Genomic DNA, 27,285 nt, shown 5'->3' with positions numbered 1-27,285 from the left:
TGGTATGACTCTTCCTACATTGTGTCATACGCCATAAAAAGAAGAGACGAAAGGTGTCAAGGCATAGAATTGATCTTTCGACTCCATACAGATCCAGTGGTATAATTATTTCTGGCCATGGTGGATTTGCGCTGTCATTTATGAGCCGCTTGTTTTCTGCCACTTTGACTTGACCCATGATCTCAACGGCCTCTCCTCCATTCCTCCAACATCACCCCCTCCTATAGCTTGATTCTATCGCCCTGACCGTCCCATATCCTATTCTCACGGCTTCTGCCAGTCGATGGGCTCTACGGTTTCGTCTTTCTTCTTTGAGTCCTTATCAGAATCCATCCGGTGTCCATGACATCGCCCGGAGATGCTCCTCCGGTCAAACCTCCGCCGTCCTTCTCCCCCGGCGTGCCGCGTGTCGCATCCAAGGCAAGATACCCAGACCAACGCCGCGATTCCTCTCCCGCTCTAGATACTGCTTCGGATTTGGCGGGGTCGAGGATTGACACCTCCCCGACCCCGCCGCTCTCAGCCTCGACCGCTGACCTTCCGATCCGGATTGCTTCGCCGCACGCGAGATCTGTGAGGTCGATTACACCCCAATTAACACGGTCAACGCTGGGTTCGCCGCTGGAAGGACGGTTTGAGGGTTCCGAGGATACCAGGTCTCTGATCGCGCGCTCGTTCTCTCCTGTGGTCGCAGTCTACGCTTCCGCGGATACCGATGAATTGGTCAGGCAGAAAGGTTTCAAGGGAGGTTTCTGGGAGTTGATTCGACCTTTCGGGGAGGATGTTCATGGGAAGGTTGTTATAAGGGATATAATCGGGGCAGGCCATGGTTGGGAGGATTATGGGGTTCATTTCGTGGATTTAGGGGGAGTGGTACAGAATCGGAGTCCGGGTCAGGATTCGTCTCCTCTGGCGCAGGTGGAGGAGGTACTAGAACAGCAGCTTAATTCAGCAGATGGTCCTCTGGTAGGGTCAGCGCAGCCGAATGATGTCCTGGGTATGCCGACAACGTCCTCGATATACAAATTCTTTTTACGTCAACTCCTATCTGCTTCCCCCATGAGCTCGCATGAGACCTTCCGTCATCCGGTGGCATGCGTGATTGCGATCAGTTCGCGCAATACCGCTCCGCTTGAGTCGCTCAGACAGCTATATGCAGATACGAGCAATGGCGATAAAAAGATGCCGCCTTGGATTCATCCTGAATTCCTTCGCTACTATGTTCTGGTCCATGATGAGGATCGTGATGATATCACGGAGTCGACTAAACTTTACGATCAAATGAAGCGGCATTTTGGGCTCCATTGTCATCTTCTTAGGCTTCGAAGTAATCAATGCGTCGTCACGGATGATGACAGCGTTCGGGTACCTGAATGCGAATGGCTATCGCCATCAGAGCATCTGCGAGGAGTGGGCCAAGCAGGTAAGTCAACACGTTATCCGGCTCGACTACTATATACTGACAATTTCCCATTATTTAGAGCTCTTAGTCGATTTGGACGCAGACGGTGTCCCCTACCTTTTCGACTCTGATGTTATGGCCATTAAGACATTCGTTCGGGAACTCGTGGCCCAATCGGTGATTCCATTCATGGAAAACAGAGTCGCCGTCTGGAACGACCAGGTGGCATCCCGAAGGCGTGGTCTTAGTGGACGCTTCATGTCTTTATCACGACGATGGACTGGGTTTGGAGCTGGCTCTAGATCCAGTTTCGCAGGTTCTGGGTCAGGCGGAGTGAGTGGGAATTACGATGCAGTACATGGGTTCTACAAACCTGATACTCCGGAGGCAATACTACGAAAACTGGCCGATTTTGCTTTCATGCTCCGTGATTGGAAGCTGTCTGCATCGACATATGAGCTCGTGCGGTCAGATTATGGCAACGACAAGGCATGGAGATACCATGCTGGCGCTCACGAGATGTGTGCAGTGAGCATGCTTCTCAATCCGCTTGCAATTTCAGGCAAAACCAAGCTCGAAACTGTTGATCAGATGCTCGAAACAGCATGCTACTCCTATCTCACAAGGTGCTCTGACGCAACCAATGGCCTACGCTGTCTCACTTTGGCCATTGAACTCCTCAAATCACGCGGGGGCTCAGCAACAGAGAGTGCAACCCGATGGGCCATGCGGGCCATGGACATAGGGTTAGTAGGCTCGATTGGCCAAATCCTCTTCAGCGAGAGAGTGTCAGCATGCTACGCATCCAAGATAGGGTTAGGATCAGGCGTGTGGAAACAGGGGTCACGGCGCAGAAAAGCTGGGATGTGGAGTGTCTTCGCCGCGGACCTCTGGCTCAAAAAAGGGAAGCCAGCACTGGCCTCTGCATCTCTGGAAGAGGCTGAACGTCTTTACGCCGATGTCCTTGATACAGACGGCGTATTCCCCATGCCGGAAATGCAAAGCTTCATCGACAACTTAAGACATGCAATCAGGATCCAGTATCTCGGAGCCAGAGGGTTAGACACCGATGAATATGCAGATGACAGCACAGCGCCGTTGGAGACCCAGGAGACTGAAGAAACAAGCGAAAAACTAGACAAACGCAGCCACCGCAGATCGCTTATGGGTATCCCGAGTTCGACGGATCCTGGGAGTCTCAATCCGCCGCCGGTGACGAGAGAAAATGAAACACCGTCGCATGATGATTTTGAACGAGCTTAGCTTAGGGATTTCTCTGATTTGAGAGGGTGTATTTCGGCGTATGATAGGAGTATAGTTTATATAATCTTGGGTGAATGAATGCTTTTCATCGAGTATTTGCGGTCTCGGACTCTACACTTTTTTATTGTACTATCGGTTGGTGAGATGGCAACAGTCTGGCTCTACTGGGCAGAGATGGGGAATCTACGTTCTAACCTCAGCAAATACATTGCTGACTTGGGTAATATGCAATAGGATTAGTGGCTAGTTCGTTCCCTTCACCCCAAAGGCCAATCGAAGCTCGTGGTCGTATTTCTCTTTATCAGAGAGCTTCTTTGCGACGAATTTCCCTGCATTCTTCGCCCAGAAAAAGGGCATGATCTCACCTATTTCCTCTGGTTTGTGCTTGGAGAACCAAGGCTGCTGGATGTGTTTGTAGAATAGCTTGAAGAGACCTGTCGGGCTGGTGATAGCCAGGGTATACCAGAATGTCCCTCTCGACCAAGCATCTTCCATGACTCTGGACAATCGTGGCATCGTTTTGTCCGCGGGAATTTTCCTCTCCTCAGTCGCCATCACGGCCATTAACTCCGTACGATGGGAGTCATATTCTTCTGGGTCCATGGAGTCCACGGGTTTATTGGTTAGCCAGTATGGAGGCTCAACCATCTCAATTGGCCGCGAACATGCCCATTCCAGGTCGACCAAGCATGTAATATGCCAATCGTCATCGACAAAGATATTGCTCTGATGAAGATCTGTTAAAGAAAAGACGAAAGGGCCCCGGCAGAGTTCTCGACGAAAGAATAGTGGTAGTGTCGTTCGCATTCCTGCCAGTGCTGACATTTGATAGCCAGCATCCGGTACGTTCAACACTGCATTAGGCTGGTTCTTGAGGCGGTTGTCGTGGACTCTTAGTAAATCGTATAGGTATGATTCAACTGTGGAATATGTGAAATCGCGTGGCATGTCGGTTGGGATTCTCTCGTTTTCCAAGCCCTGGATCTCAACTGACACTGGACGATTGCTTAAAGAGAGATACCCGTCACTGTTTATGACGAATGAGCCGATTCGTGGTAATGGTATTCGGCTGATGCTTAGGAGGATTCGTGAGAGGTCTTGAAAGAAGTTGGTCCGTAACTCTATGTCGTCGTGTTTTTTGAACCAGGTTTTTGAGAGCATGGTTCCTTGACATTCCTCGATCTTCTCGATCAATATATACCCAGCTCCGATCACGCCATCGAGAGAACTGTGTCTTCTGCTCAAGGAGCGAACATATGATGTGGGTATGGGGAAACCAAGCCAAGACAACAATTGACGGCGTAGAAGCTGGAACCAGCGGCTTATAGTGGGCAGGAACTCAATCCGAGTGAACTTGATTGGCCAGGTTAGTAAATATTATGAGCTGCAAAAGGTAGCTGGCACTATACAGTTTCACCACTTGACATAGCAAAGCCGTATAATTGTGGAATAGGCACATCCGGACAATTCTCTTCAAGCCATGCATAAGCACCAGCCTCACACTGGATCTTCTCGTCTCCATTTCCAGGTCGAAATTCCTCTCCAACACGGTATGGAAGAGGAAAGCGGATTAGGACGTCGTTCCCTAGCTGCTGCCTGTCCTTCCAATCACTGATAGTAACTGGGATACAGACATTGAAGCTGCCGCAGTACCAATTGTCGATATCTGCGACATGACACACTTTGGTTGATTTCAGACCCAGATGCTGAGCAACAACTCGCTTCATCCATGCTCGTCTGCTCTCGAGATGAGCAAAAAATCGGTCCCGCTTGTCATAGTAGTCCAATTGGTGGAGGAGATTGATTTCTTGTGACTTGGCGAATGAATAAGTAATGTCCTCTTTTAGAAGATGGCGGGTTTTTGGCATAATGGAAGATAACTTGACATGGGGAGGAACTGAGAATGCCCACCCCTAGAGATGGCGGTCTTTATATAAAAAAAAAAAAAAAAAAAAAAACAAAAAATTAGCTGTATCCATTGTCCAATGAGGCCGAGTTCTGGGGTTGTTGGTCGCATACTAACGAACATTATCACGTGATGGCGCTTCTTATCGATAGACGATCACCGCCGGCGACGGGATCATCGTTTGTTGTCGTCTGGGTCGACGGAGTCTAAACATCAGACTTGAGCTTCAGGAGACGACGCCTCTACTCACACATATATTTAATCACCCTGCGTGTCGCGATTACAGTGTGCCTGCCTACCCGAGGAACGATTCCCTAGTCAAACGATGAGCGAGCTACTCAACTACATCCTCGCCCATGAGGATGCGTTCCGAAAGTACGATACCTCAGCGATATAATATTGCGTGCCATATAAGGAAATGGAAGAGCTGACTGGGTCAATTTGGAAACGCGCAGGAACCGTCTACCCTCACTCTATTCCGACTTCACGCTACAAAGGACAACGAACCCGGACGGCTACGCGGTCAATGTGGGGGCATGGGAACAAGCATTGATAAAGGCTGCGAGGCAGGGGTATATTTCTCGGGGCGCGGGGGCAGGGCAGGTGAAGAGCAGCCACTTGGTCCTGAAGGCGAATGAATCCCTTTTGCGGGATCTGGAGATACCGGAATTGGGGCAGCCGGTTGCGCTTAGTACGGTGATTGTACGTATTTTCACCTTCATGGCTCCGCTTGCGAGGGTTGCTTGGTACGGACCTGTTCTGACGAGTCATGTCTAGGATGAAGCAGTTGGGAAGCGGACTATGGTCCCATTGCAGGTATACAGAACCAGCGGGGCAAGTCTACGGAGAAGGGGATGGATTGATCCAGGGGCTTTGAGTCCGTGGAATGTCATGAGCTGGGGTATGAAGCAGTTAAGGGGAATCGTTGTGGGATCTGATAGCTCGGGATCTGCGGCGCCGTTGCGGGGGCAGGAATTGGTCCTTGTCGAGAATCTGCAGGTGAGTGAGGTATTTGCTGAACAGTGTTGGACGGCGTCTGACCTCGAGACAGGAAGCGGCAAGTCGAGTGGTAAAACAAGCCACGGCTCAGGCTTCGTCGAAGATGGACCTCGTAAATTCCAAAGAGGGGTTCATGAATGAATACGCGGGAATACTGGATGCAGGCGTCGATTTTTCCGAAACGGATTTTGATGTTCTATTGCTCTATTTATCCCGCGACAGCGGTTCCATCGCCTATGATGGCAAGGTGAGTTATCTATGCTCTATATTGCACGAATGGGGAATAGAATGAAGCGCTAATATGCCAAAAAGACGATCAAGTTCAGACCAACACCGGATACACCAACTGAGATCACCCAGCAAGATACAACAATTGCGTCTATCAAGACACTCATGTGGACCATGATTAAACAAGCGGATATTTTAGAAGTGAAGATTGCCGAGTTAACTGCGACTGCAAAGACAGCGCTTAATAACAAGAACCGGATCTCGGCACTTTCTGCGGTGCGCTCCAAAAAGCTTGCGGAGCACAATCTACAGCGCAGATTCGACACCCTGGCGCAGCTCGAGGAAGTCTATTCCAAAATCGAACAGGCTACAGACCAGGTTGAGTATGTCCGTGTCATGGAAGCAAGCACGGGTGTCCTCCGAGGGCTTAATACTCAAGTCGGCGATGCAGCCAAGATTGACGAGGTCGTGGATGAGTTGCGAGAGGAGATGTCCAAGGTGGATGAAGTTGGAAACATCATGAGTGAAGCTGGCCCTGAGATTGATGAGACTGAGATCGACGACGAACTTGAAGCCCTTGAGCATAAGGACCAGGAGGCCAAGGACGAAGAAGAGGCGGAAGAAACCCGCAAGAAGCTTGCCGAACTGGAAAGCTTGGAACAGACTACCAAAGAGGCTGCGCGAGCGGAACGGGATTTGGACTCGGCACTAACAGACAGGCTCTCGCAAATGTCGGTCGAGGATGTTCCCGGTGCTGCCCATTAGCCCCATGCAGAGAACTAGCTTTCCAGTGATTCAAAGCCCATGAACTTAGCCGGCTAGGCTGATGGTATTGCACCTGATGCGGCAAGGGTTTCGTGCGCATCGAGCATCATGGCAGTCCCATTGGAAGGTTTACATAGCCATTCTGTGTTGGTTGACTTTGGTTCTCGACCCCATTCATGTTGAGAAGAGCTATTTGTGAGTCTCCTAATCCCGGCACTTCGCCTACCACACATGGTCCCTCCGCTGGTTGCTCGGAAATGGGTGCCGCTTCACGCTCAGGGTTTGGAGCCGTTTCAGGCTCATTCGAATCAACTGGCCCTTGAGAAATCGTGCCACGGACAGCATCATTCTTCTTTCGCGCGTTTGCGATCAAGTGCTTGAAGTCGTTATCATGGCTAGTGGACCACGCCGCCTTGTCGAAAGATTTGTCCATGATTGTGGAATCGTGAGATGACGGATTTGCATTACCACCTTGTGTTCGTTCCCAAGCATCCAGTTCACGCAATAATTCCCATTTCGTTTTAGGCCATTTCGAGTCGCAATTAGCGTTCCACAGGTTCATCCATTCTGTATGGCGTCTCTGGAGGAGCTGCCGAGGACCCGTGTTGGGAATTCCGAGGTCTTTCAGCTTCTTTCGGAGGACGCCTTCTTTCAGTATAGAATAGTTAATGGCAGGAAGCCTTTCGGGCTTTTTGTTGACTGTTTTTCTGGTTGCAGTGGTTCTAGTTTGTCTGCGTGCAACCGGTGACATGGGCTGTAGGGACCTATAGAACATATCCCAGTTAGGCCAGTCGCAAAGTAGTCCATCGGAAAGGAAACAAACCTACCCATAAGACATTTTCTTTGGAGCTGGATCTTTCCCGCAAGCTTCAGCCTCGAGGTGTGGAAAGACAGCTTCATTTTTCATCCGTCGATTGCATATTGGACACGCGACCAACCCGTCATCTGAAAACTGTTAAACTAAGTTGCAGGCACACACCGGCCGCCCATGAACGTACCTGGCGCGAAATCCTCATCCTGACTATCCTCTACCAGATCCACCGTAGCAGGCTGTTCCGCCGTGGTAGGCTGTGGCTGATTGTCGACTTGTCTTCCCTGAGACCGGGTCACGATACCCTCCGCACCAACCTCCGACATGTCCTCCTCCCCTTCCGTCGGCTCAATCTTCCGCTTCTTAGACGCAGGCTCATCGGATAGCTCACGACGGTCAAGCGCACCATCCCTAGCCTTCCTCGCTAGTTCCAATACACTAGGACGAGCGTTCTGAAAGGCCTCCAAAAGTTCCTGAACGATCCAGTTGCGCCGCAGTTTCGTCTCCTGATCAGAGCTCCGACACACGGGACATTTCCCTTCCGTACTTAGGCAACGACGTATACACAACGAGCAGAAGGTATGGCTGCAGGAGGTAATCACGGGGTTGTCGAAGAAGTCCTTGCAGACCTGGCAGCGGAGGGACGATTCGAGCGGCGCGAGAAGCGACAACGGCGTGTCTAGCCAGTCGGTGGAGTCGGGGATGTCGAACGAGGTGTCCATTGAGTTGGTTCACCTCATGGGAGCTTGTTTTTTTTTTTTTTTGTCTGTTTGGCTATTGAAGAAGGAATACTTGGTTGACACGGGGAAATCCGAGAGGGTTCGTTCCTTGAACCCAGTCGCGACTGGAGATTGATGCTACGGCGAGCGGTGCCAAGACCGCATGACTAATGCGCGTTAACTTGTTAACTAGTTAACTAAGTGGTGGCCATAGCCCTACGTAGTCTTCTATCCTTGTATTTCAACCTCAAAATCTATAATGGTTTCTCAATTTCTGTTTTCGCAGCACTATTTGCCAAGTTTCAGAATTGCTATCACACAATACATGGATGGGCTTGAGAAAATGTGCATATTTGTCGTCACATGCATGAATATTAAACGCCTCAGCATCTCGTCAAAATGCTATGTAAGAGTCGATCGTCAGCAAATTTAAATCTCTATCATAAGCAAGTTCCTCAAGATAGTGATCTCCTCCCATCCAAGAAGCTACATGATACCACCAACTGTTTAGACCAAATCGCATTGCTATTGTAAACTCCCAATATTCAGGGTGTCAGCCCGCACATTCCCAATCAAGAAATCCAGATAGATACCCATCATCACCAATTATGATATTGTGGGCCTTGAAATCTCCATGGGTTAATGTGAGTCTGTGGGAATGCTGTCAGAGTTTATTTGCTTCTAGCAAGGTCTCCTCGAATTCCGCCCGAGATTTGAATCCGTCGGATGAAGCTGGACCGAAGAGGTGGTCGTAGAACTCCTTCTTGGTTGGAAAGGGACCCATGATATGGTGAGGAACTCGTGAGCTTGAATAGCGGTCACAATTGGTGAGCATATAGAGTTCTCGTCTGGTGGAGACCATTGACGCATAACATGTACACACTCCTTTAGCTTTTCCAGCCATGGTTCCTCATCGTCAGCGTTCAATGTATCATCGAAATTAATAAAACAAATCCCAGGCAACCTCGTCATCAAAATCGAAAACATCTGTAGTCCACCAATATTCCCAAAAGATACAAAGTGTTGCCTACAAGATATAACCTTAGGAACAGACATCCCAGCATCTCTCGCCATTTTCATGGCAGCCGCCTCCTCTATGCTCGCCCGGTCTGTACATTTCAAAATGAGTCCAAAGGGTAACTCCGAGATATTGGGGTCAGAAGATGCCAAACCAGGAGCAATACCATTCTGAAAAGCGAATTAGTGCTCTGTGGACGAGGCCCCAGGCAAAAAGAGAAAATCTTCCTGGTACACGGGGTACTGGAGGCGTAGTCTTTGATAGTGGGTATTGCATTGGCCATTTTCGAAGGTAGACAGTCTCCATCAAGGCAGAGGGTCGCTGTAAGAAAAAAAACTTGAGAAGAAGTTGGATAACAAAGAGTCGAATGCTCTATGTTGATTAATTCACCGTAAAGGGTAAAATTACTTTGATACCGGATCAGGAAAAATTAGCTCCGTTCCGAAAGTGGTTATAGACCTCCGACGCGTTGCGCGACAGGAAGCGAACAAGAACACAGCAAACGACCATGGCTGTCGATTCGAAGAAGTATCTAGCTGAAAATGTCCTCAATGAGCGTCGGACCGTATGTTTTGGTTTATATCCGTCTCGATTTCTGTCTTTCTTGAGCTAAACAATATGGCAGGTCACTTATCGGTCACTGAGTCGCGCTCTGAAGGTTCACAGCCATGTCGCCAAACGGTGCGTGCCATGGTATACCAATTGAGTACTTGATATGCTGATTATGCGAAAGAATGCTATATGACTTCCATCACAATGAAAACTCGAAGAAACCGAACAGTGTGAACGCGACCTACGTCATTACAGGCGTGCAGCACCCGTCAGAACCTCATGCAACAAACGGCGATGCCCACGAGTCCGACGGCGATGATATTATGCAAAGCAGCCCCTATATTAGCAGCTCCATGCCGAATCAGGATGCCGCCGCCGACACGGTTACGGGCTCGTCTATAATACTGGTGCGCGAGGAGGACTTGGAAGGTAATATGGCGGGCGATTTCTCGGGTACGGTTCTCGTGGCTGACAGCGGATATAGATGCGAAATTGACATTCCGGTCAATCTCTTCTATCCACGTATACAGTCTCCAGCCCGCGGTATTACAGGATCTCAATGTCTTGACGGATGTCAGCCATGAAACTCTGGCCGCTTACGCCCATGAAGATCCGCTGGAATTTGGGAAACAGTGGGGAATGATTCAGAATCAGAATGTTAAGGTATAATTCGACCACTCTACGGGACTTGCACCATATATGAAACCCAATGCTGAGATCCATTATAGCGGAGAACAGGAGCACGACCCCCGCGGCCGCCAGCAGCAGCATCGACTCAAGCAACTCCCAACACAACAGTACCCGCAAAACGTCCTTTACAAAGTGATCCTCCTAAACCCGAACCGTCCAAACCGAATGACACCGCCGACTCGAAACAACCGCCGCAGAAGGGAAGTAGCCAGCCGCCATCGAAACATGCAGCAAAGCCAGCCCCATTGAAGAAGGAAAAGAGCAATCTATTCAGCTCATTCGCAAAGGCAAAACCAAAGCAGAAAAAGGAAGAAGCAGCGCCTGGGGCCTCGGGTGCAGAATCGGTCAGTGCAAGCAATTGATATCCAGTGCAGTGCAGATGGCTAACAGCTATATAGGCCGCAGCCAGTGGCGCAGAAGATTGTAAGTAAACCGCATAATGGTCTTTATAGTGCCCTAGCAGCAACTGACATGTGGCAGTGAATTTGGGTGATGCTTCTGAGGAAGAACCCGAGGAGCTTTTCCCCGAAAGCGGAAAACCGGCGTCTACGAGTAACCGTGAATCTAGGAAAGAAAGGGAAGAAAGGTTGAAGAAGATGATGGAGGATGATGATGAAGAGCAAGGAAATGACGGTAAGACGAAATAGTGTTTTCCAAGAGCTTAACTTGCTGACTCGACTCTTCTACAGCGGATGAAGAGATGCCCGATGTCGCCGAGCCTGAAGAAGAACCAGAAGAACCGGCACCCATTAATGAACCTCCTCTCCCACCTAAGAAGCAAGAACTCAAAGAAGAAGTGACTGTCCAAGGAGGCCGTCGACGAGGTAAACGGCAGGTGATGAAGAAGAAGACTGTCAAGGACGAGGAGGGATACCTTGTGACTCGCGAGGAACCATCCTGGGAGTCATTCTCCGAGGAAGAGCCTGCAGCACCACCGCCCAAGAAGAAGCCGGCCGTGAATGCGTCCAAGGGCAAGCTTGGTGCAAAGCCTGGGCAAGGCAGTATCATGTCCTTCTTTGGGAAGAAATGATACAGTGCCAATATCTTAATACGAAGACAATACATATATTTACATATGCATAGTCAAACTCAAGTATCTACATCTTGACCTTTCAATGCCGCGATACCAGCGTAGACTTCTCTGTTGAATGTCCGAAAGAGGAAATGCGGGGAGATTGCGGGGATTTGGGGAATGTGCCGACTTTGAGGAAGCAACAACCGAACACTTACTCTCTTCTATCCTTTCACTGACTGCAGTGCTTCAGACTCGCACCCTTCTTTTACTTCTCACCTTACTCGGAACATTTTCTTTTCTTCAGCTTTGGTGTGGAATGTAATGGATGGACAATAAGCCGACTTCTCCGAATCGCAACTGCATGCGGAGTACAACACCGACTCCCGACACTTCTCTTTCTTACAAAATTAGATCTCTTCCTGACTCCTGAACTCTTTCTGCAAAATGACCATCGCATCGACTCTCGTTCTGGCACTGGCTGTCAGCTGGGGAGCTGATGCTACTGCAGGACATCGCGATAACACTGCGATTCTGCGACGAGATTGCCCGGACTACACCATGTACTCCGCGGCTAAGCAGTAAGTACTCTTTATCCAAAGCTACAAGACAGTATGTCAAGAGATATTGCAACTAACCTGGTTGCTCATCGCAGTCCCCCCTACAGTGACGGTCCTTTGAACTTCCCTTTCCAACGACCGGCCCAAGAATGTCGCACGTTCACCTCGCCAGCAGTCGAGCAAGTTATTGAGAACGTTACCTCGCGCATAGTGGACAAGGATCTGGCTCAGCTGTTTCGAAATGCTTTTCCGAATACCCTCGATACAACCGTGAGATGGCACACGAACGGCACTGGCTCAACGACAAACTCATCATCGTCCGCGAAGCGGAAGAGGGAGGATTCACAGTGGCAAGGGCCCCAAACGTTCGTCGTTACTGGTGATATCAATGCAGAATGGCTGCGTGACTCTACGAACCAATTGTCCGGCTACCAAGCTCTGGCTAAGCAAGACCCGAATCTGCACTCGCTTATCCTGGGTGCCATCAACACGCAGGCTGAGTTTGTCATCCAGTCTCCATACTGCAATGCTTTCCAACCACCTCCGCCTAGTGGATTGAACCCTGTACCAAGCTCGCAGAAAGACACGGTCCATCCAGAATACGATCCTTCGGTGGTCTTTGAATGCAAGTACGAACTTGACTCTCTGGCTAGCTTCCTGGCGCTGGGCACAGAGTTTTATGAAAACACAGGATCTACTGAATTCTTGACAGATCGCTGGTACAAGGCCCTTGATACGCTTCTGTCGGTTCTGGATGCACAGTCACAGCCAACTTTCAACGGACAGAACCAGCATGTTGCCAACCAATACACGTTCCAGCGTCAGACCAACGCAGGCACGGAAACCCTCAACCTCGAGGGGGTAGGAAACCCGTTAAACGGAGGCACTGGGTTGATTCGAAGCGCCTTCCGGCCTAGCGATGATGCAACTATCTTTGGTTTCTTCATTCCTCCGAACGCGATGATGGCCGTTCAGCTGCAGAAGACTGCTACTGTGATTGAGGCCGCAGGAGGACATGCAGACCTGGTCTCGGAGCTCCAGCAGCGAGGGCAGAAACTACAGCAAGCTGTGTGGGAGCATGGTGTTGTGCATCATGCTAAATATGCCGATGTCTTTGCATTCGAAGTTGATGGGTACGGTTCCCAGCTTCTAATGGACGACGCCAATATCCCTTCATTGCTTTCGCTGCCTCTGCTGGACTTTGTCGACAAGAATGATACCATTTATAATAATACTCGCAAGATGATCTTAGAGAAGGGCGGTAACCCATACTACTTGGTTGGATCCGCGTTCAAGGGCATTGGTGGTCCTCACAGTATGTGTTTCTTCTTCTTGTCTTTTTATATCTCAGCTAATAACACATTGCCTATACAGTTGGCCTTGAAAATGCCTGGCCCATGTCCCTGCTCGTCCAAGCAATGACCTCCGACTCCGACTCGGAAATCAAAGAATGCATCAACCTCGTCCGCAACTCGAGTCTTCTCGGGCTCGTGCACGAGTCTATCAACGTGAATGATATCAACAAATACACCAGATCATGGTTTGCATGGGCAAACTCGGTATTCGCGCAAACGATTCTCAAGATCGCGGCAGAGAAGCCGTATATAATCTTTGGGGATGGGGCCGAGCCTTATATCCTCTAATGGTATACAGTTTGCATGCTGTCAACGAAGAAGCGTACCTGTAATCAATGCAATAGGACAATCTAGTCTAATTAATCAAATGCTAAATTAATACATCTGTGGTATCCACATTAGAAGACATGCTGTTTATATAAAAGGAAAGCTCATATCAAGACCCGTCTCAAACCCTCTGTTCCACTCAACACTCTCCTACCAGTGATAGGGCACCGTCCCCTTCCACTTTCCCATTGACCATGCCGACCATCCTGCCCCTTCGAACTCTCCGTCTCAGCATTCTCATCTTCCGCGTCCTCATCGTCCCAAGCCGCACCAGAACTCTCTTTATTCATGAAATCAATCTGTCGCTGATGCTCCCCGTTAAGCCAATGGAAAACACAAACATAGCAAAACACATATCCCGTCTGAGACGCCGTCGGATTCGCAAGCTCACTCAAGCAAATGGGGCAAGTACCAGCATTTTCCGAATCCGCGGTAGGCAGAGGGACGGTGAAAATGGGCAGGTACGAAGAAGCAGAGATAGGCGGTTGGCGGGGACGAGGGGATTTGAGGGCTGGTTTGATGTCCATTCCGCCGGTAGCGGCCTTTTCCTTCTCTTCGTCTGCTTTCTTTCTCTGCTCGATTATCTTCTTCTTGTCGAAGGGGGTGATCATCCCTTCTACCACGGGGGCGGGGAGATCGATCACGTCTGTTGCTTTGCGGGCGAGTTGGCGCGTGAAGTCGCTGGCGTGCCACCATTCGAGGAATTTCAGGGCGAAGATGGATGCTGGGAGGAAGTAGCGTAGGGATGCGAGGACTTGGGGGTAGAGGTTCTGCGGGCTTAGCAGACCCAAGAGGCCAGATCCTGGGCGGGCACCGCTTCCTGGCTTGGTTTCCAATGTCTTCGCGATCGCGCGATGGTCCGCCCCTCCCAGTCGTCGAATCCGGGTCCCAATGAGCCAGAGGAACGGCGACGAGTACTTCGTGTTATCGAAGAGGTACGCCAGGTTGAACGCGATAACGGAGAAGTAATACGCCGCGTTAACACTTGGGTACACATTCCTCAAGAACCACTTGTAATAACAGAACAACCGCTGCTTAATAGTCGGGTTTTGAGGCAACTCATCGCTAGGATTATATCGCGGCCCGCCGCTCATAACCAGCGACGCCTGCGGCGCAGCATGAATATCATACCCCTCATCCAACTTCCTCTTCAAATACGGAATCCCGACCATAACAAACAAGTTCTTCCACACGTCCGACGTGCGCAGCTTGAGCGTTTCGCGGACGGGCGCGGCGGCGCCCATTTGTGCGCGTGGGATCTCGCCATTTTTGGTTAGGAGGACGCGTTCGCGCTTGAGGGAGTAGAAGTTTTCTGTGAAGGAGCCGCCGAATGTGCGGAGATAGTAGCGTTCGACGATGAGGGAGAGGAGGGCGTAGACTTCGTCGTAGGAGTTTAGGATTCGGAGGAGGTAGCGTGGGTGGCGGTGAGTCGCGACGGCGAGGATGTAGCGGATTGAAGGGGGGAGAAGGTCTGATAGTTGTTGTTCGGCGAGTAGTTCTGTGTTATTGAGTCTGTTAGCAATGTCTTTTTGATTGACCGAGATTCAATCGATTATCACGGGATGTTGTTGTTCTTACCGAACAGGGACGGCTTGAGCTCGTCAAACTCCTGCTGAAGGCTGGGCAGATACTCCATATTGGCGATGGAAACTGCAACTCATCCTCCTCCAGCGCTGGATCTTGAAGAAATAATGGGCAGGGGGATAGTGGTAGAGAGAAGAGGAAGACCCCCGGACTGTGACTGACGTTGGGTTCGGAGCGGAGTTGCAGCCGAGGCTCATCGGAGTCGGTGACGGACGACTACTAGACTAGTAAAGACCATACAAGGACAAGCATTTATAAGATATAAAGATACAGTCATGAATATCATTACATAGACAATTGAGTTTACTATACAAATAAGGGGTGTCGAAACGTTCACGCATCACAAGTCGTTTTAGAAGTGTGGACTTCTATACAGGGGAATCCCACTTCTAGATCCGAAGCCGCTGATTGTTTGAAACTGTGATGCTCTGAACAGGCGTAGACTCTGCTCACATCACTGGGATTGGCTCTGCTGTGTTGCCCCATTCTCCGTTCCAGCTGCATTTGCAGACTCCAACTCACGCTGCTTCTGTCTCCTAGCCCGATCCAAGTTCCCCTGCCACAAGCCATCAAGATCGACTTCGGCTCTCTTATCTTCCGTGAACATTTGTACCACAACTCGAGTTCCCGCATTGATGGCACCAAACCCTTCAAAGCCTTGGAAATCCTCTTGTTCCACGACAGGAGCCTCTTCAACCACACCGGCATTCACGCAGATCCAACCGGTAGTGATCCCATCATCTTTTTCATCCACGATTGCCCCAGATTGACTCGCGATGCGGGCCCGACGGGCCTTCCGTCGAAGTTTGATCTTAAGTTCATTCCGACCCAGCAGCCCATCTGCATACGGTGAGAGCTTGTAAGTGCTCCGTAGCCAGCGACAAAGACGATCCGCGGCGACGTTAAGGTGTTTCACGCTGCGAGCAGTACCGATGATCATAATGACATTGGCGCCGAGGGCCGGTGGGGTTTCAAGGTGTCGCAGATCAAACAATTTCAAATTGTCCAGACCTAGGTCTTTGAATGTATATTCGAGAAGAGTAGGAAGTATGGCTGGTGGGTCCTCTGGCAGTTCTGGCAGGTGGTCTCGCGACAATACTGGTTGCGACTCGGCAATCGGGGTCTCTTCTTGCAAGTACCATGGAACATGCTGTGATGGCGCAGGCGTCTCATTGTCAATTTGTACGTTCTTATAGCTTGGAGCTGGAGGAGGCGACCCGGGGGAACTTGAAGGAATATCGGATCGAAGGCGAGGCACTGAAGAAAAGGCCCGGGTATTCACATGGGTATATCTCGAAGAGGGCAAGCTGTGGCGAGGGATCGATACACCGCAGAAGGACGAGAATGTGCGAATAACGTCGCGGCGACAAGCGTGGCACAATGGCCCTCTCATCAATGCTCGATTCATGTTGACTTCTGTGATCTTTCAATTGTTGGCCGTTGAAATCCAAGGAAAACCTGATAGTATTTGAGGACAAACCCTGCAAACAGCGCTGACTCAGAAGTTAGTCAAGTGCAAACAGAACAAACAAAAAGTTTCCCGGCGGGGCAAAGCAACAGTGACAAATCCAGAAAATCTTGAGTCTTTCTTCATCATCTCAACTTTTACTTCCATCTTGTGTCTGTCTATCCTGTAGGATACTCGCAGACATGTCGATGGATCTGGATGATTCCCCGGTGCCCATTGCGGGTGACCAACAGCCCGTTGCTGCGACGTACGTCCACCCCTCTTTTTTTTTTTTTTCCTGCTCTGTACTGACTTCTTCTGGGATTCTCTAGTATCCTGTGTTGCAACTGCGGTGCCCCTATCGATGGAACTTCTTCGGCCGGTGCGCTTTGCCAGGACTGTGTCAGATTGACCGTGGATATTTCTCAAGGAATCCCGCGCGAGTCTGTTGTTCACATTTGCAAAGACTGTGAGCGCTGGTTGCAACCACCCACGAGCTGGGTCAGCGCCGCCCCCGAATCGAAGGAACTGCTCGCCCTTTGTTTGCGCAAACTTCGAGGCCTGAACCGAGTCCGAATTATCGATGCAGGATTTATCTGGACCGAACCCCACTCGAGACGTATCAAAGTGAAGATCACCATCCAGCAAGAGGCTTTCCAGGGTACCATCGTGCAGCACTCATTCGAGGTGGAATATGTAGTCGCTACTCAGCAGTGTCCTGAGTGTGCCAAGTCGTACACTCACAACACATGGCAAGCGTCGGTGCAGGTGCGACAGAAGGTTCCTCACAAGCGGACGTTCCTTTTCCTCGAGCAGCTCATTCTCAAGAACAACGCCCACCAAAATACGGTCAACATCAAGGAAGCTAAGGACGGATTGGATTTCTATTACTCGCAACGGAACCATGCGGAGAAGATGGTTGAGTTCTTGTCGTCTGTCGCCCCTTGCAAGTCGAAGAAGTCGGAACAACTGATCTCGATGGATATACACACTTCCAACAAGTCCTACAAGTTCACGTTCTCCGTTGAATTGGTGCCTATTTGCAAGGACGACTTGGTGGCTCTCCCGATCAAGTTGGCGAAGCAAATGGGTAACATCTCGCCCTTGACGCTTTGCCACCGTGTGGGCACGGCCGTCAACCTCATGGACCCCAGCACTCTCCAAACAGCAGAAGTCCCCACAGGCACCTACTGGCGCTCGCCATTCAACACCCTCGCAGACGTGACGGAGCTGGTCGAATTCATCATCATGGACATCGAGCCTGTCGGCCGCACAAACGGACGATACCATCTCGCAGAGGCAACCGTTGCGCGCGCCTCGGACCTGGGCTCGAACGATCAGACCTACTTCTGCCGTACCCACCTCGGCGGTATCTTCCACGTCGGGGACAGCGCGCTGGGATACCACTTGACCGGAAGCAACTTCAATGACCCCAACTTCGAAGCCATCGAGAACAACAGCCGATACAGCTCCACGATCCCTGACGTCGTCCTCGTCAAGAAGCACTACGCCCGCAAGAAGAACAAGAAGACCCGCAACTGGCGTCTCAAGCGTATGGCCCGCGAGTACGAAGAGGAGGCCCTTGCGCAGAGCAACCAGCCCACGAACCGCAAGCAGGAGCAGGAGCGCGAGAAGCTCGAAGCCGACTATGAAATGTTCTTGCAGGATGTTGAGGAAGACCAGGAATTGCGGGGTACCCTTGACCTCTACAAGAGCAGGACAGCTGCTCCTGCTGAAGGTGATGGTATGGATGAGGATGAAAGTGATGATGAGGCGCCTAAGATCAACATGGATGAGCTGCTTGATGACTTTGACGAGTTGAATGTGGACGACAAAGAATAAAAGAAGGGAAAAAAAAAAAGGATATAGTCACGAAGCACATGGGGTTCTGGCGTTACGTGGTTTTACTGGGAATATCCAAAAGTTAGAGTACATATCCAGCATTGAATCAGTGGTACATGCAATACTATATTCATAACAGTAAGAACTCTGTACACAAGTAGACGAAAGGCATCAGAAAATCTTCCCCAACACCCTCTTCGTATCCTCCCCCAGCGCAGCAGCACCATCATCCTTCTTGATCCTATCCCTCGGCGTCTTAACCTCATTCTGCTTAAACAGTCTCCGAACATTGCCCTTCTTTCCCCCCTCACCAGCATTCCGTCGCTCCTGCACCTTCTCCACAGGCACATCCGCCTCCACCTCCGGCATCCTCCTCTTCTTCTCCTCACTCTTCTTCGCCATCCCATCAAACACCCTCCCCCTCTCAACCCCCTCCACAAACACCTTCTCCTCCTTCTTCGCCCTCGCATCCTCAACCCTCCTCTTCGCCTCCCTCTCACTCCTCTCCCGCTGCACCTGCTCCATCAAATCCGCCCACTTAAACCCCCTCAAATACTTCATATTCCACACATCATCATGATACCAGCCTCCCTTTTTCCCGCCCACGATATTCGCATTGAGCGTCTCCGCGCAGAGCTTCGCAGTCTTCTTGGAGGCGAATTCGACCCATCCGTCGGAGTAGGTTTTACGCTTGTTGGAGCGGCGGCGCGGCGCGGAGGCGGAGGGTATGGAGGGGTTTAGGAAGACTCTTGTTACGGGTGCGAAACCGTATTTCTCTAAAAGTCCCTTTAGAGCGAAAGGACGCAGGTAGGGGGGGAGGCTGGAGAAGTAGATGACGCCGGTTTTGTTCTTTTTGGGAGGCTTGCTTTTGTCGAGGGGTTTGGGTTTTAGGGGTTTCTCGGTTTTCGAGGAGGTGGTTGTTGTTGTTGTTGTTGCGTCGAGGTATTGGGCTTCTCCTTCAGTTTCGCGTTGTTCTTCGTCGTCGTCGTCGTCGGTTTTGCGCTTGGCTTTCCCTTTGCCCTTCTTCGCTCGCGAAATCTTCTCATCCTCTCCATCTGACGCCCCCTCATCACCATCCTCATCCTCATCCTCACTACCAGCGTCCAAAAACCCGCGCATCGGCTCCGTCCGTCGCCGCTTCATACCCCGGCCTTTCGTCTCCTCCGCGGCTTCAGAGTCGTATCCTGCGTCGCTGCCTTCATCTTCGTCGGAGATGGGGTCGAGGAATTCGTTGCGCTTGCGGGTTGTCATTGTCTCTTTTCTTTTGAGAAATTGAAGGGTATGGTATGGTTGGAATTGTTCAGTCGAAATTTCTTGAAACTTTTTTTTCTTATCTTTTTTGCTTTTCCGCTGCGATTGGCGGTTGGTCCGTGCGGGTGGCGATCACATGACTGGATCGCATACAATGTACAGCGTGCTATGTTACTCAAAAGACTTAATACTTTGTGAAAAGACTGAATAATGTACATATATTCCGTAATCCAATGGTAGCAAGGATAACAATAAATTGTACAGGGCACTCTGCCCATCAGTCCATACAGTCCGTACAGTGCACCGCTCTATACTGTACCATAATCCTATCCGGTCCAATGCATTCCTCCACTGTACCCATGTGTAGAGATAACATGTCCCTGCGCATATCCATCAGGCTATGTAGGTATCATGAAGCCTACCCCTGGCTCCTCTCATGCAAAAAGAAAGAGTCCATAACAACCAAAGACGCCAAAGCTTGGGATCAGAAAAAGACAAATGAAGAGCAAAACAGATGGTCAACCAACAGCGTCACCGCTATGTGCAACAAACAGTTCAGTCCCATGCAGACAGACCTCCTTTTAAATTCCCAACCACCACTTAAACCGTTCATAAGCAAAGAAACTCGTCGCAACCATGGGCACGACCTTGATATACCCAATCGTTAACCCGACAAAGAATCCACGAGATCCGCTCTCCATCGAGATCTTGCGGACTGTCTCAGCAATGCCCAGCCGGCGTCCATCTCCCACAGCACCTCCGACCTGCATCCGTCGTCGAATCACCTCAAGGGGATATGAGGACGTCTGGGATACCAGACCGGCAATAGCACCGGAGAACAGCTCCGCAGCCGCTGTTAATTGCGGCCGTCGAGTACCCTTCTTGTTGTTGCCTTCAGATCCGGGTATTGTGGTGTAACGAGCGACACCTGGTAGACGAAGCCAGTCGCCCACCGTGTCGTGTGTGAGGAAGGACATGCCTGCGTATGGCAGCATTCCGAGCATGGTTGGTGAAAATCCACGGTAGAAGTTGGCCAGGCCAGAGCTCGGGACCACCTTGTTCACAGTCGAAGACATCGTCTGTGCTGTCGCCGCCACCGGGGCGGAAGATACTGTCGCATTCGGTTTACCTGGCGTGGAAGGCGGCGATATCCGTTCGTTATAGATCTGTTTAAAGGTATCGCCCAAGGACGACCGCGAAGAATTCTTTGTCTCGAAGGCTAATCGTACCCGAATCAATTCCAACGGGTATGTGAAAAACACTGATGTGATTCCTGCCAAACTCCCCGAGATAAGCCGGCGGAATGGTGTTTCTTGCTCTTGAGATGTGATCACAACCGCACGAATCTGTTCGTAGGCGAGGAACTTGATAGCGGCATAAGGAAAGATACGAAGTAATGTCGCGGAATGGCCCTTAAAAAGACCCCGTGGCCCTTCAAAATGATAGATATCCTTCATCGCCGCTGAAAGACCAAACCAGCTTCCGGTATACTTAGCATATTGGGGATTCGACGCTTGGAACAGGATCTTCACCCGGTCCAAGGGTGCAACCACTGTTTTCGCCTAGCATCGACAGTCAGCTCGTGCCCCCTCTGTCAAAGCATCAATCCCACTTACAGCACATCCCGCCAAACCCCCCGCACATCCACTCCGTAGCACATAATCCAAACTCCGCTTATTCACCTCCTTTGCCTCCGCGCGGGTATCCTGCCTCGAACCTAACGACGCTCCTGATGTCCCTGATGGCTCGTCATCTGTCGCGTTTGCTTGGGCGGTTGCCACTGCGGTCCCCTTCGTATCGCCTGTTAAAGGCCTCCGGTCTGATTTCGACTGTGTAGCGTGCTCCATCTGAGGAATTGTGGGGTTACGGACGGCGGAATCAGCACGTTCATGGCCCGGAAAGGCGGCGGACATGAGCACAAGTGAGGGCGAGATCGGTTGAGATTCGTTCCGTTTCGTTTCGTGGGGTGTAATTTAGAAATAGGGTTGATCTTGTTCTTGTCCGGGGAAAGAATAATATGGAGAAATGAGGAATGAGGAGTTCACGGGCTACCGGAGAAAGGCCATGGGGTGAAGTTCCCGAGGGCAACGATCTTCCCAGGCCACAATGGGGGAGAAATAATAATAAGAATCAGCAAAGGCAACAAGCCCCTCCGAAATCAGATATCAATAAAATTAAGCCGAGAGTAGCCGTAGAATTGCTGTAGAGAGCGTTGGAAGGTGGAAAAGTTGACTGAGGCGCATTTCTTTCAGTCGGGCATGTGACGTCGTTGTGCAGTTTACGGCTCTGACGAGCCGATACCTGCCGGAACCCCCAGGCCGCCGTGCTAATACCGTATTGTGACGCTCCGAGCGGCGCGGCGGTACTCGGAATTAATAATCGGCATGTGCTCATTGATAGAGAAATGGCTCACGTGAGGTGCTTCCAAAAACGCTTGTATACAAGTACCGGCATGCTCCAAGTAACCAAGTAGTAGCAAAAAATTCATATGCATATGTACATTCCAATTCTCTCTTTCGGTTAGACCATACCCAGCTCCTCACGTCACCCGTACAGCATGCTCGCTCCAGTTCTCTATATAAAACCATATAACCCAAGACTAAAATGCAGACTACTGCAGTAGACAAAATAAAATCTCCAAACAAAAACAAGACAAGAATAGAAGAGAATTAGTATCATGGTCTCGTCTCTCATGCGCAGAAAAGGGTGAAAGCACTTTTGTGGTCGCCCCAAAACGATTACGCACAACTTTGCTGTTAGCCCTGTCTCAAAAAGGGTCAAACCCAACGCCTTATGCATTCAAGAAGAAAATAGCACAACCCAAAAGTAAAAGGGAATCAAGATGTTCAAAAGTTGTACCGTGTGCCTTGTCGCGTCAGTGGTTTGCCTTGTCGACTGGTCGCCTTGAGCTCCTTGGGGTCATCCGTGGCTCGTTTGGCTCGCTTGGTCGGCCGAGCAACATCGGCATGGAGGTGTCCATTTTCCGACAGAGCAGTCGTGTTCTGCCAGGCTAAGCAGCGGTGCTTGCGGTCGCCAACGTAAGTCCTTTTCCGTGTCGATACCCGTTTGATGGCCGTATCCTCCGATTCCGCACGTTCAGCAGTTTGCCCCAGATACTCGTGGCGGTGCTGCATGTACTTGATGATGATATGGCGTTGTGTGACGAGCTCCTTCCGTAGCTTCAGCTCCCGATTACCGCGCAAGTCCAGCCAGTCGATCAGTTTGTCAACGGATTCTGGATCGTCGTAGTAACCCCATTCGCAGGCATTCGAGACGCTGGTGTCCCCTTCTTCGGCCGTCTTGCGCTCGGCGGGCGTCATCTGGAACTCCTTCTGGTACTGTCTCTTGATGTCCTCAGGCACGTCGATGAATCCAGCCCGCTCCATCTCATCAGGGCCTTGAACCCAGAGTCGACCGTTGGCGTATTGAGCTTCGGCCGTAGAACTGTCGGGCATACCACCATAAGGCATTGCATTCCGTTCGAACCACCAATACCGGTTACAGAATCGATCCTTTCCGAGACATCGGGTGCGCGGGCAATCGGCTTCTCTTAGGTCATTGTCGACCACTTCAATCTTCTTTTCAAGCTTTTCGATTGTGACCTTTAGCTCGTCAATCTTCTTGAGCACCTTTTGGTATTGCTTGGATCCCTTAGGCTGTTTGGCCAGTTGTTCCTTCCTCTCGCGCTCCACTTCCTGCCTGCGTTTTCGTTCATTGGCTCTGTCGGTGCCTCCACGAAGAGATGGCCCTTTCTTGGCAGCATCTTCGTCGTCAGTGTCCATAGCCTCTGAGTCCCCGTCAACACCGGTCATTTTCGAGTCTTCTTGACCTTCTTCCAATTCCGGCACAGGCGACGGTGACTTCTCCGGCTCTGGTTGGAGGGTCTTTCGCTCCTGATGCAACCGACGGAGCTCTTCCAGTCTGTATCAAAAGTGTCAGTAAAAAAGGATAAAATTATAACGAAGAAGAATCACTTACGCAGTTTTCCGGGCCCGTTGATATTCAATCTTCTCCTTACGGAACTCTGTCATCTGGTTACTGCACTCCTCAAGATAGTTTCGGATAGCTTTGGTCTCCAGACTGAGCATGCAGATGGTCTCAAGAGCCCGCACGCGAAGATTAATATCAAGGGTTGCATATTGGCGTTGCGCGGTTTCCTGCGTTGGCTCTGCATCAAGCGGGGCCAGGTGCTTGAGGATATCGTTGCAAACTTTTTCCACCCGAGGACGGGATGACAACTGGTGCAAAAGGCCAATCATCACCATCTCCCATCCACCGTTACGGAAATCCCGCTTGCGTAGGCGATCAATCCAACCATAGTCCTTCAACATTTCGGCTGCACGGTGAATCTGGGCTTCTTCGGAGCTGGAACGGCTGCTGTCTACTTGCTCCTTCAGATTATCCGCCTCTACCTTGGCCAAGCTGCTTCGTGTAGTCATGCGCGTCACGACCGGCTCCGGCTCAGGACTCTCTTCCTCTTCGTTTTCCTCCTCGTCGGACTCGTCAGACTCCTCTACAGGCAGATCCGGCAGGGAGATCTGGACTGCCCCATTCTGGTCGTTCTCGGAGTTGACCAGTTTCTTTAGAACAGCGCAATGCATCTCCACGAATAGTTGGCAATCCACATCCTCTGAAGAAAACCGCATGGCCTGGAGAAAATCATCGAATGTAAACGAGTCCAACTGAAACACTTCGCAATACACGTTGAGAGTGTTCCAGGTCTCTAGTAATAAGCCCACTGAATCTGACCGGATACCATCGTGTAAAATGTCTTCGTCATCCGCATCATCGGTCTCATTAGCGGCCAGGAAATCGAGTGCTGGACGCTGTTTCTTGTTTTCGCGGACAGGTGCAATGTCCAGATCTTCGATTGGATATTTGATCGGCGGCGGAGAAGGTTGCTTAGGGGTTTCATTTTTGATAACAGGGACGGAATTTTGGGCCTTTTTGTCAGATTCTTGGGACTTTGGAGGCCGAGTTGGCGTAGAAGCAGCAGGAGTAGGTGTGGTTGGAGCATTGGTGTTAATGATTGGCGTGCCGACGGTAGAAGTAACACCATTGCCACCGCCATTGTTGACGACAAAGGTTGGGTTTCCATTCAGCGAACGCTGATATTCGAGGAATTGTGCCTCTCTCGATCGAGCCAGCTCCTGTGGGGAGGGTTTGGCTTTTGGTCCTTTGACTGCGGGTTTCAGTTCTGGTAGTTGCTGCGATGCGAAGAAGCCGAAGAATCCGTCCTGGTCTGCTTTTTTCATGGCCTTCTTTTCGGCAACCTTGGCGCCATATTGCAGATGCTTCGGCACCTCCGTTGGGATTCTGTAGTCATCCGCAATGGATTGTTTGACCAACCAGGGGGCACCGCTCCAAGACTCCCTCGTAACGTTGTTCTTGATAAAAGCGCGTAGCATCTGCTTGGTAAACGTCTTCCGATCACGTGTAATGTGCTCTTGGTCTAGCAGGGCCTCTTCATTACCACTGTCGGAGACCTTGACCAGATACCGGGCATAAGCGGGAGTTTTCACGGTTCCGTCGGGGTTCAGCTGTTCCGCAAAGTTGGCCTTGTCTCTAATAATACCATGGAGTCGCGTGTTGTCCGTAAGCAGGATTAAGACGGGTTCACCGGGATAAAAGTCCTGTTTGAATTCCTGGCCTTGTGTTTAGCGCTGCGTCGCGTTGAGCATCCACTATCTGAATGGCCACTACTAACCTCATAAATCTCATCCACTGTTCGAAAAAAGAAAAAAAAAAGAAATGTCAGCTGGAAAGATGCCACCGAAGAGTATGCAATAGAACCTACCCAGATTATCCACCCTAGACACTGTCGAAAACTGTATCCGGCGTAAAATGGGTTCCTTCAGCGCTTCCGGGAAAGCACTATTGACCTCGCGCGACTCATCCATCTGACACGGGTTTTCTTTAGTATGGAGCAACGGCGAAACGGAAAGACCTGGACTCCCGGCACGTACTTCGCTTCTGAGCGCTTCAAAAAATGTCAACCCCGAATGACCAGTGATCTCACAAATAAACCGGCGTTGTTTGTAAAAGTCCATGCGCTGGAGATACGGTTCGTAGTCGGTAAAGACCTCGTTGGTTTCTGGAATTACCCAGACCTATAACAATCGCAGGTAAGCTGTCTGCGTTGCGTGGGCGAGACGGCGCGGATTCCACCAGTTGTACGTACTTCGGAGCTGTCATCCTCAATGACCGGCCGCGGGAGGTATTGGACGGGTTTTCGCTTGAAGAGCACCTGGTTGGATAGAAATAGCGTAAGCCTCTTGTTCAGAACGTCTTGTTTCCGTCATGGTCTGTCCCCGTTGCACCGGTCTAGACTGCCAAAACGTTCCATGATCCCAAGGAGGTCTCAATGCATACCATGATCGTCTTATGAATAGTGTGGTACGCGCGATTCGATCATAGATTATTGGTATCAGGAGTGTTGAGCATGGATTGGTCTTTGGGAAATCATGCGAGCGGTTAGTACAAAAAAACCGATGCATGTAGTTCATAGAGCGACGAAGTAGGAAAGGGAAAAGGCAAGAATATAGATAGATCGGAGACCAGGAATTCGAGAACAGGGGGAGTGTGGAAACGCATTGGTGCCGGTGCCGGTGCATTGCCCATAGCCTCACGGTCCACCGCGCAGCGGAAGCCGTGTGTAGGAGCAGTCCGAGGGAAACCCGCGCAACCACGCAACGAACTGGGAAAAAGCAAGTTGATAATGGATATACTTACCGATTAAACGCGTCCAATCGCGCTTAAAACCAATGCGCGAAGCTATGAGAAAAACGGGAGGGTGTGTGGTAGGCGTGAATGTGTGCGTGGATACCCCGTCGTGATAATAGCTTGCAGATTAGATTGAGCTCACGAGAGCGGCGTCAAAAAGACTAAACGGGTTAGTAGATATAAAGTTTAGTTGAAAGAACGATGATATGATGAAGGTGGTGGTGGTAGAGATGGTGGTGAGTTGACGCGCTGAAAGGAGAGCGAGAGAAAAGAGAAGAGAAGCGGTCGCCCCCCAAAGGGAGAAGAGAGAAAAGCGACAGAACAACCCCCGATGAGGATCATTGCGGCAAGTGGGAGGGCCGGCCGGGTTATCACGCGTTCTGATTGGTCGAGACGAGGAGGACAAGACCTCCCGGGCGGACAAAATGGGCAGTATTTTTTTCTGCCCTTTTGGGACTCTGCGCTTTGCCCTTTTTCGCTTTTCCCGTACGGCGGCGTTTTGCACGCGACTACATCTTGTATTTGTACTCGTTAGACTCGTTGAGAGAAGTAGATTCTATTGATGGCTCATTTATCTTCATTATCTTGGTTTGTTTCTTTCTATTCGGTAAATTCACCCTGTGACATGACGGATCTGACAGCTAACACGCTTCTGCAGGAGTCGCCGGGGTTTTAATGCCCAACAACCATATACAGAAACAAACCATCATATATGCTCAAAAGCCTCAATTGATCAAATTTAAAAACCAGAAGACTGAATTGAGTCTTAGGGTTGGTTACCCTTCGTTGAATATTCCATCGCGACTCCTTTTCCAGTCTAGCTAGTATGGT

The 27,285-nt window shown here is 50.4% G+C and overlaps 13 protein-coding genes across 13 annotated transcripts; 5 read left to right on the top strand and 8 right to left on the bottom strand.

Moving 5' to 3' along the window:
* Positions 1-103: 103 nt before the first annotated feature.
* On the top strand, positions 104-2,836 carry ASPGLDRAFT_709001 (TRAPP III-specific subunit 85 family protein). The gene is made up of 2 exons (XM_022549519.1): positions 104-1,423; positions 1,482-2,836. Exons 1-2 carry the CDS (start codon positions 343-345, stop codon positions 2,663-2,665), a joined length of 2,265 nt encoding a protein of 754 aa, XP_022405137.1. The 5' UTR covers positions 104-342; the 3' UTR covers positions 2,666-2,836.
* On the bottom strand, positions 2,812-4,591 carry ASPGLDRAFT_162833 (uncharacterized protein). Its single transcript, XM_022542522.1, has 2 exons — positions 4,075-4,591; positions 2,812-4,018 (listed from the first exon to the last, which is right to left on the bottom strand). Exons 1-2 carry the CDS (start codon positions 4,531-4,533, stop codon positions 2,909-2,911), a joined length of 1,569 nt encoding a protein of 522 aa, XP_022405136.1. The 5' UTR covers positions 4,534-4,591; the 3' UTR covers positions 2,812-2,908.
* Positions 4,592-4,896: 305 nt separating this feature from the next.
* On the top strand, positions 4,897-6,563 carry ASPGLDRAFT_117120 (putative vacuolar sorting protein SNF7 family protein; the record flags this gene model as incomplete). The annotated part of the gene is made up of 5 exons (XM_022539840.1): positions 4,897-4,946; positions 5,027-5,273; positions 5,349-5,570; positions 5,623-5,817; positions 5,883-6,563. The coding sequence occupies 5 exons, from the start codon at positions 4,897-4,899 to the stop codon at positions 6,561-6,563; spliced, it is 1,395 nt and encodes a 464-aa protein (XP_022405135.1).
* A 106-nt stretch (positions 6,564-6,669) lies between these two features.
* rad18 (E3 ubiquitin-protein ligase RAD18) lies at positions 6,670-8,096 on the bottom strand (the record flags this gene model as incomplete). The annotated part of the gene is made up of 3 exons (XM_022539810.1): positions 6,670-7,327; positions 7,391-7,515; positions 7,539-8,096. 3 exons carry the CDS (start codon positions 8,094-8,096, stop codon positions 6,670-6,672), a joined length of 1,341 nt encoding a protein of 446 aa, XP_022405134.1.
* Positions 8,097-8,487: 391 nt separating this feature from the next.
* ASPGLDRAFT_71490 (uncharacterized protein) lies at positions 8,488-9,387 on the bottom strand (the record flags this gene model as incomplete). Its single annotated transcript, XM_022549557.1, has 4 exons — positions 8,488-8,618; positions 8,658-8,754; positions 8,916-9,202; positions 9,315-9,387. 4 exons carry the CDS (start codon positions 9,385-9,387, stop codon positions 8,488-8,490), a joined length of 588 nt encoding a protein of 195 aa, XP_022405133.1.
* A 232-nt stretch (positions 9,388-9,619) lies between these two features.
* Positions 9,620-11,462, top strand: ASPGLDRAFT_54511 (uncharacterized protein; the record flags this gene model as incomplete). The annotated part of the gene is made up of 8 exons (XM_022548084.1): positions 9,620-9,676; positions 9,737-9,792; positions 9,845-10,092; positions 10,148-10,326; positions 10,392-10,697; positions 10,752-10,776; positions 10,834-10,986; positions 11,043-11,462. The coding sequence occupies 8 exons, from the start codon at positions 9,620-9,622 to the stop codon at positions 11,381-11,383; spliced, it is 1,365 nt and encodes a 454-aa protein (XP_022405132.1). The 3' UTR covers positions 11,384-11,462.
* A 350-nt stretch (positions 11,463-11,812) lies between these two features.
* ASPGLDRAFT_116910 (glycoside hydrolase family 125 protein) lies at positions 11,813-13,568 on the top strand (the record flags this gene model as incomplete). Its single annotated transcript, XM_022539816.1, has 3 exons — positions 11,813-11,946; positions 12,021-13,240; positions 13,300-13,568. The coding sequence occupies 3 exons, from the start codon at positions 11,813-11,815 to the stop codon at positions 13,566-13,568; spliced, it is 1,623 nt and encodes a 540-aa protein (XP_022405131.1).
* A 143-nt stretch (positions 13,569-13,711) lies between these two features.
* pex12 (ubiquitin-protein ligase peroxin 12) lies at positions 13,712-15,243 on the bottom strand (the record flags this gene model as incomplete). The annotated part of the gene is made up of 2 exons (XM_022543146.1): positions 13,712-15,105; positions 15,186-15,243. 2 exons carry the CDS (start codon positions 15,241-15,243, stop codon positions 13,712-13,714), a joined length of 1,452 nt encoding a protein of 483 aa, XP_022405130.1.
* A 216-nt stretch (positions 15,244-15,459) lies between these two features.
* On the bottom strand, positions 15,460-16,634 carry ASPGLDRAFT_42023 (uncharacterized protein). Its single transcript, XM_022545533.1, has one exon. The coding sequence runs from the start codon at positions 16,597-16,599 to the stop codon at positions 15,646-15,648; it is 954 nt and encodes a 317-aa protein (XP_022405129.1). The 5' UTR covers positions 16,600-16,634; the 3' UTR covers positions 15,460-15,645.
* Positions 16,635-16,841: 207 nt separating this feature from the next.
* Positions 16,842-18,480, top strand: ASPGLDRAFT_63361 (ribosome-binding protein NMD3; the record flags this gene model as incomplete). Its single annotated transcript, XM_022548650.1, has 2 exons — positions 16,842-16,906; positions 16,971-18,480. 2 exons carry the CDS (start codon positions 16,842-16,844, stop codon positions 18,478-18,480), a joined length of 1,575 nt encoding a protein of 524 aa, XP_022405128.1.
* A 171-nt stretch (positions 18,481-18,651) lies between these two features.
* ASPGLDRAFT_117250 (RNA-binding ATPase activator ESF2) lies at positions 18,652-19,731 on the bottom strand (the record flags this gene model as incomplete). The annotated part of the gene is made up of 1 exon (XM_022539851.1): positions 18,652-19,731. One exon carries the CDS (start codon positions 19,729-19,731, stop codon positions 18,652-18,654), a length of 1,080 nt encoding a protein of 359 aa, XP_022405127.1.
* Positions 19,732-20,021: 290 nt separating this feature from the next.
* Positions 20,022-21,752, bottom strand: ASPGLDRAFT_708234 (coenzyme A transporter). Its single transcript, XM_022549517.1, has 3 exons — positions 21,348-21,752; positions 20,861-21,293; positions 20,022-20,815 (listed from the first exon to the last, which is right to left on the bottom strand). Exons 1-3 carry the CDS (start codon positions 21,642-21,644, stop codon positions 20,313-20,315), a joined length of 1,233 nt encoding a protein of 410 aa, XP_022405126.1. The 5' UTR covers positions 21,645-21,752; the 3' UTR covers positions 20,022-20,312.
* A 599-nt stretch (positions 21,753-22,351) lies between these two features.
* On the bottom strand, positions 22,352-26,513 carry ASPGLDRAFT_708086 (DDT domain protein). The gene is made up of 9 exons (XM_022549512.1): positions 26,464-26,513; positions 26,104-26,183; positions 25,913-25,978; positions 25,698-25,841; positions 25,529-25,631; positions 25,439-25,455; positions 23,710-25,376; positions 23,580-23,652; positions 22,352-23,528 (listed from the first exon to the last, which is right to left on the bottom strand). Exons 2-9 carry the CDS (start codon positions 26,104-26,106, stop codon positions 22,578-22,580), a joined length of 3,024 nt encoding a protein of 1,007 aa, XP_022405125.1. The 5' UTR covers positions 26,107-26,183; positions 26,464-26,513; the 3' UTR covers positions 22,352-22,577.
* Between the last annotated feature and the right edge of the window lie 772 nt (positions 26,514-27,285).

Source organism: Aspergillus glaucus (genome assembly GCF_001890805.1).
Source record: "Aspergillus glaucus CBS 516.65 unplaced genomic scaffold ASPGLscaffold_2, whole genome shotgun sequence".
Taxonomy (NCBI): Eukaryota; Fungi; Ascomycota; class Eurotiomycetes; order Eurotiales; family Aspergillaceae; genus Aspergillus; species Aspergillus glaucus.
The sequence above is the reverse complement of the archived record's forward strand: the minus strand, read 5'-3'. Positions and strand labels throughout refer to the sequence as shown.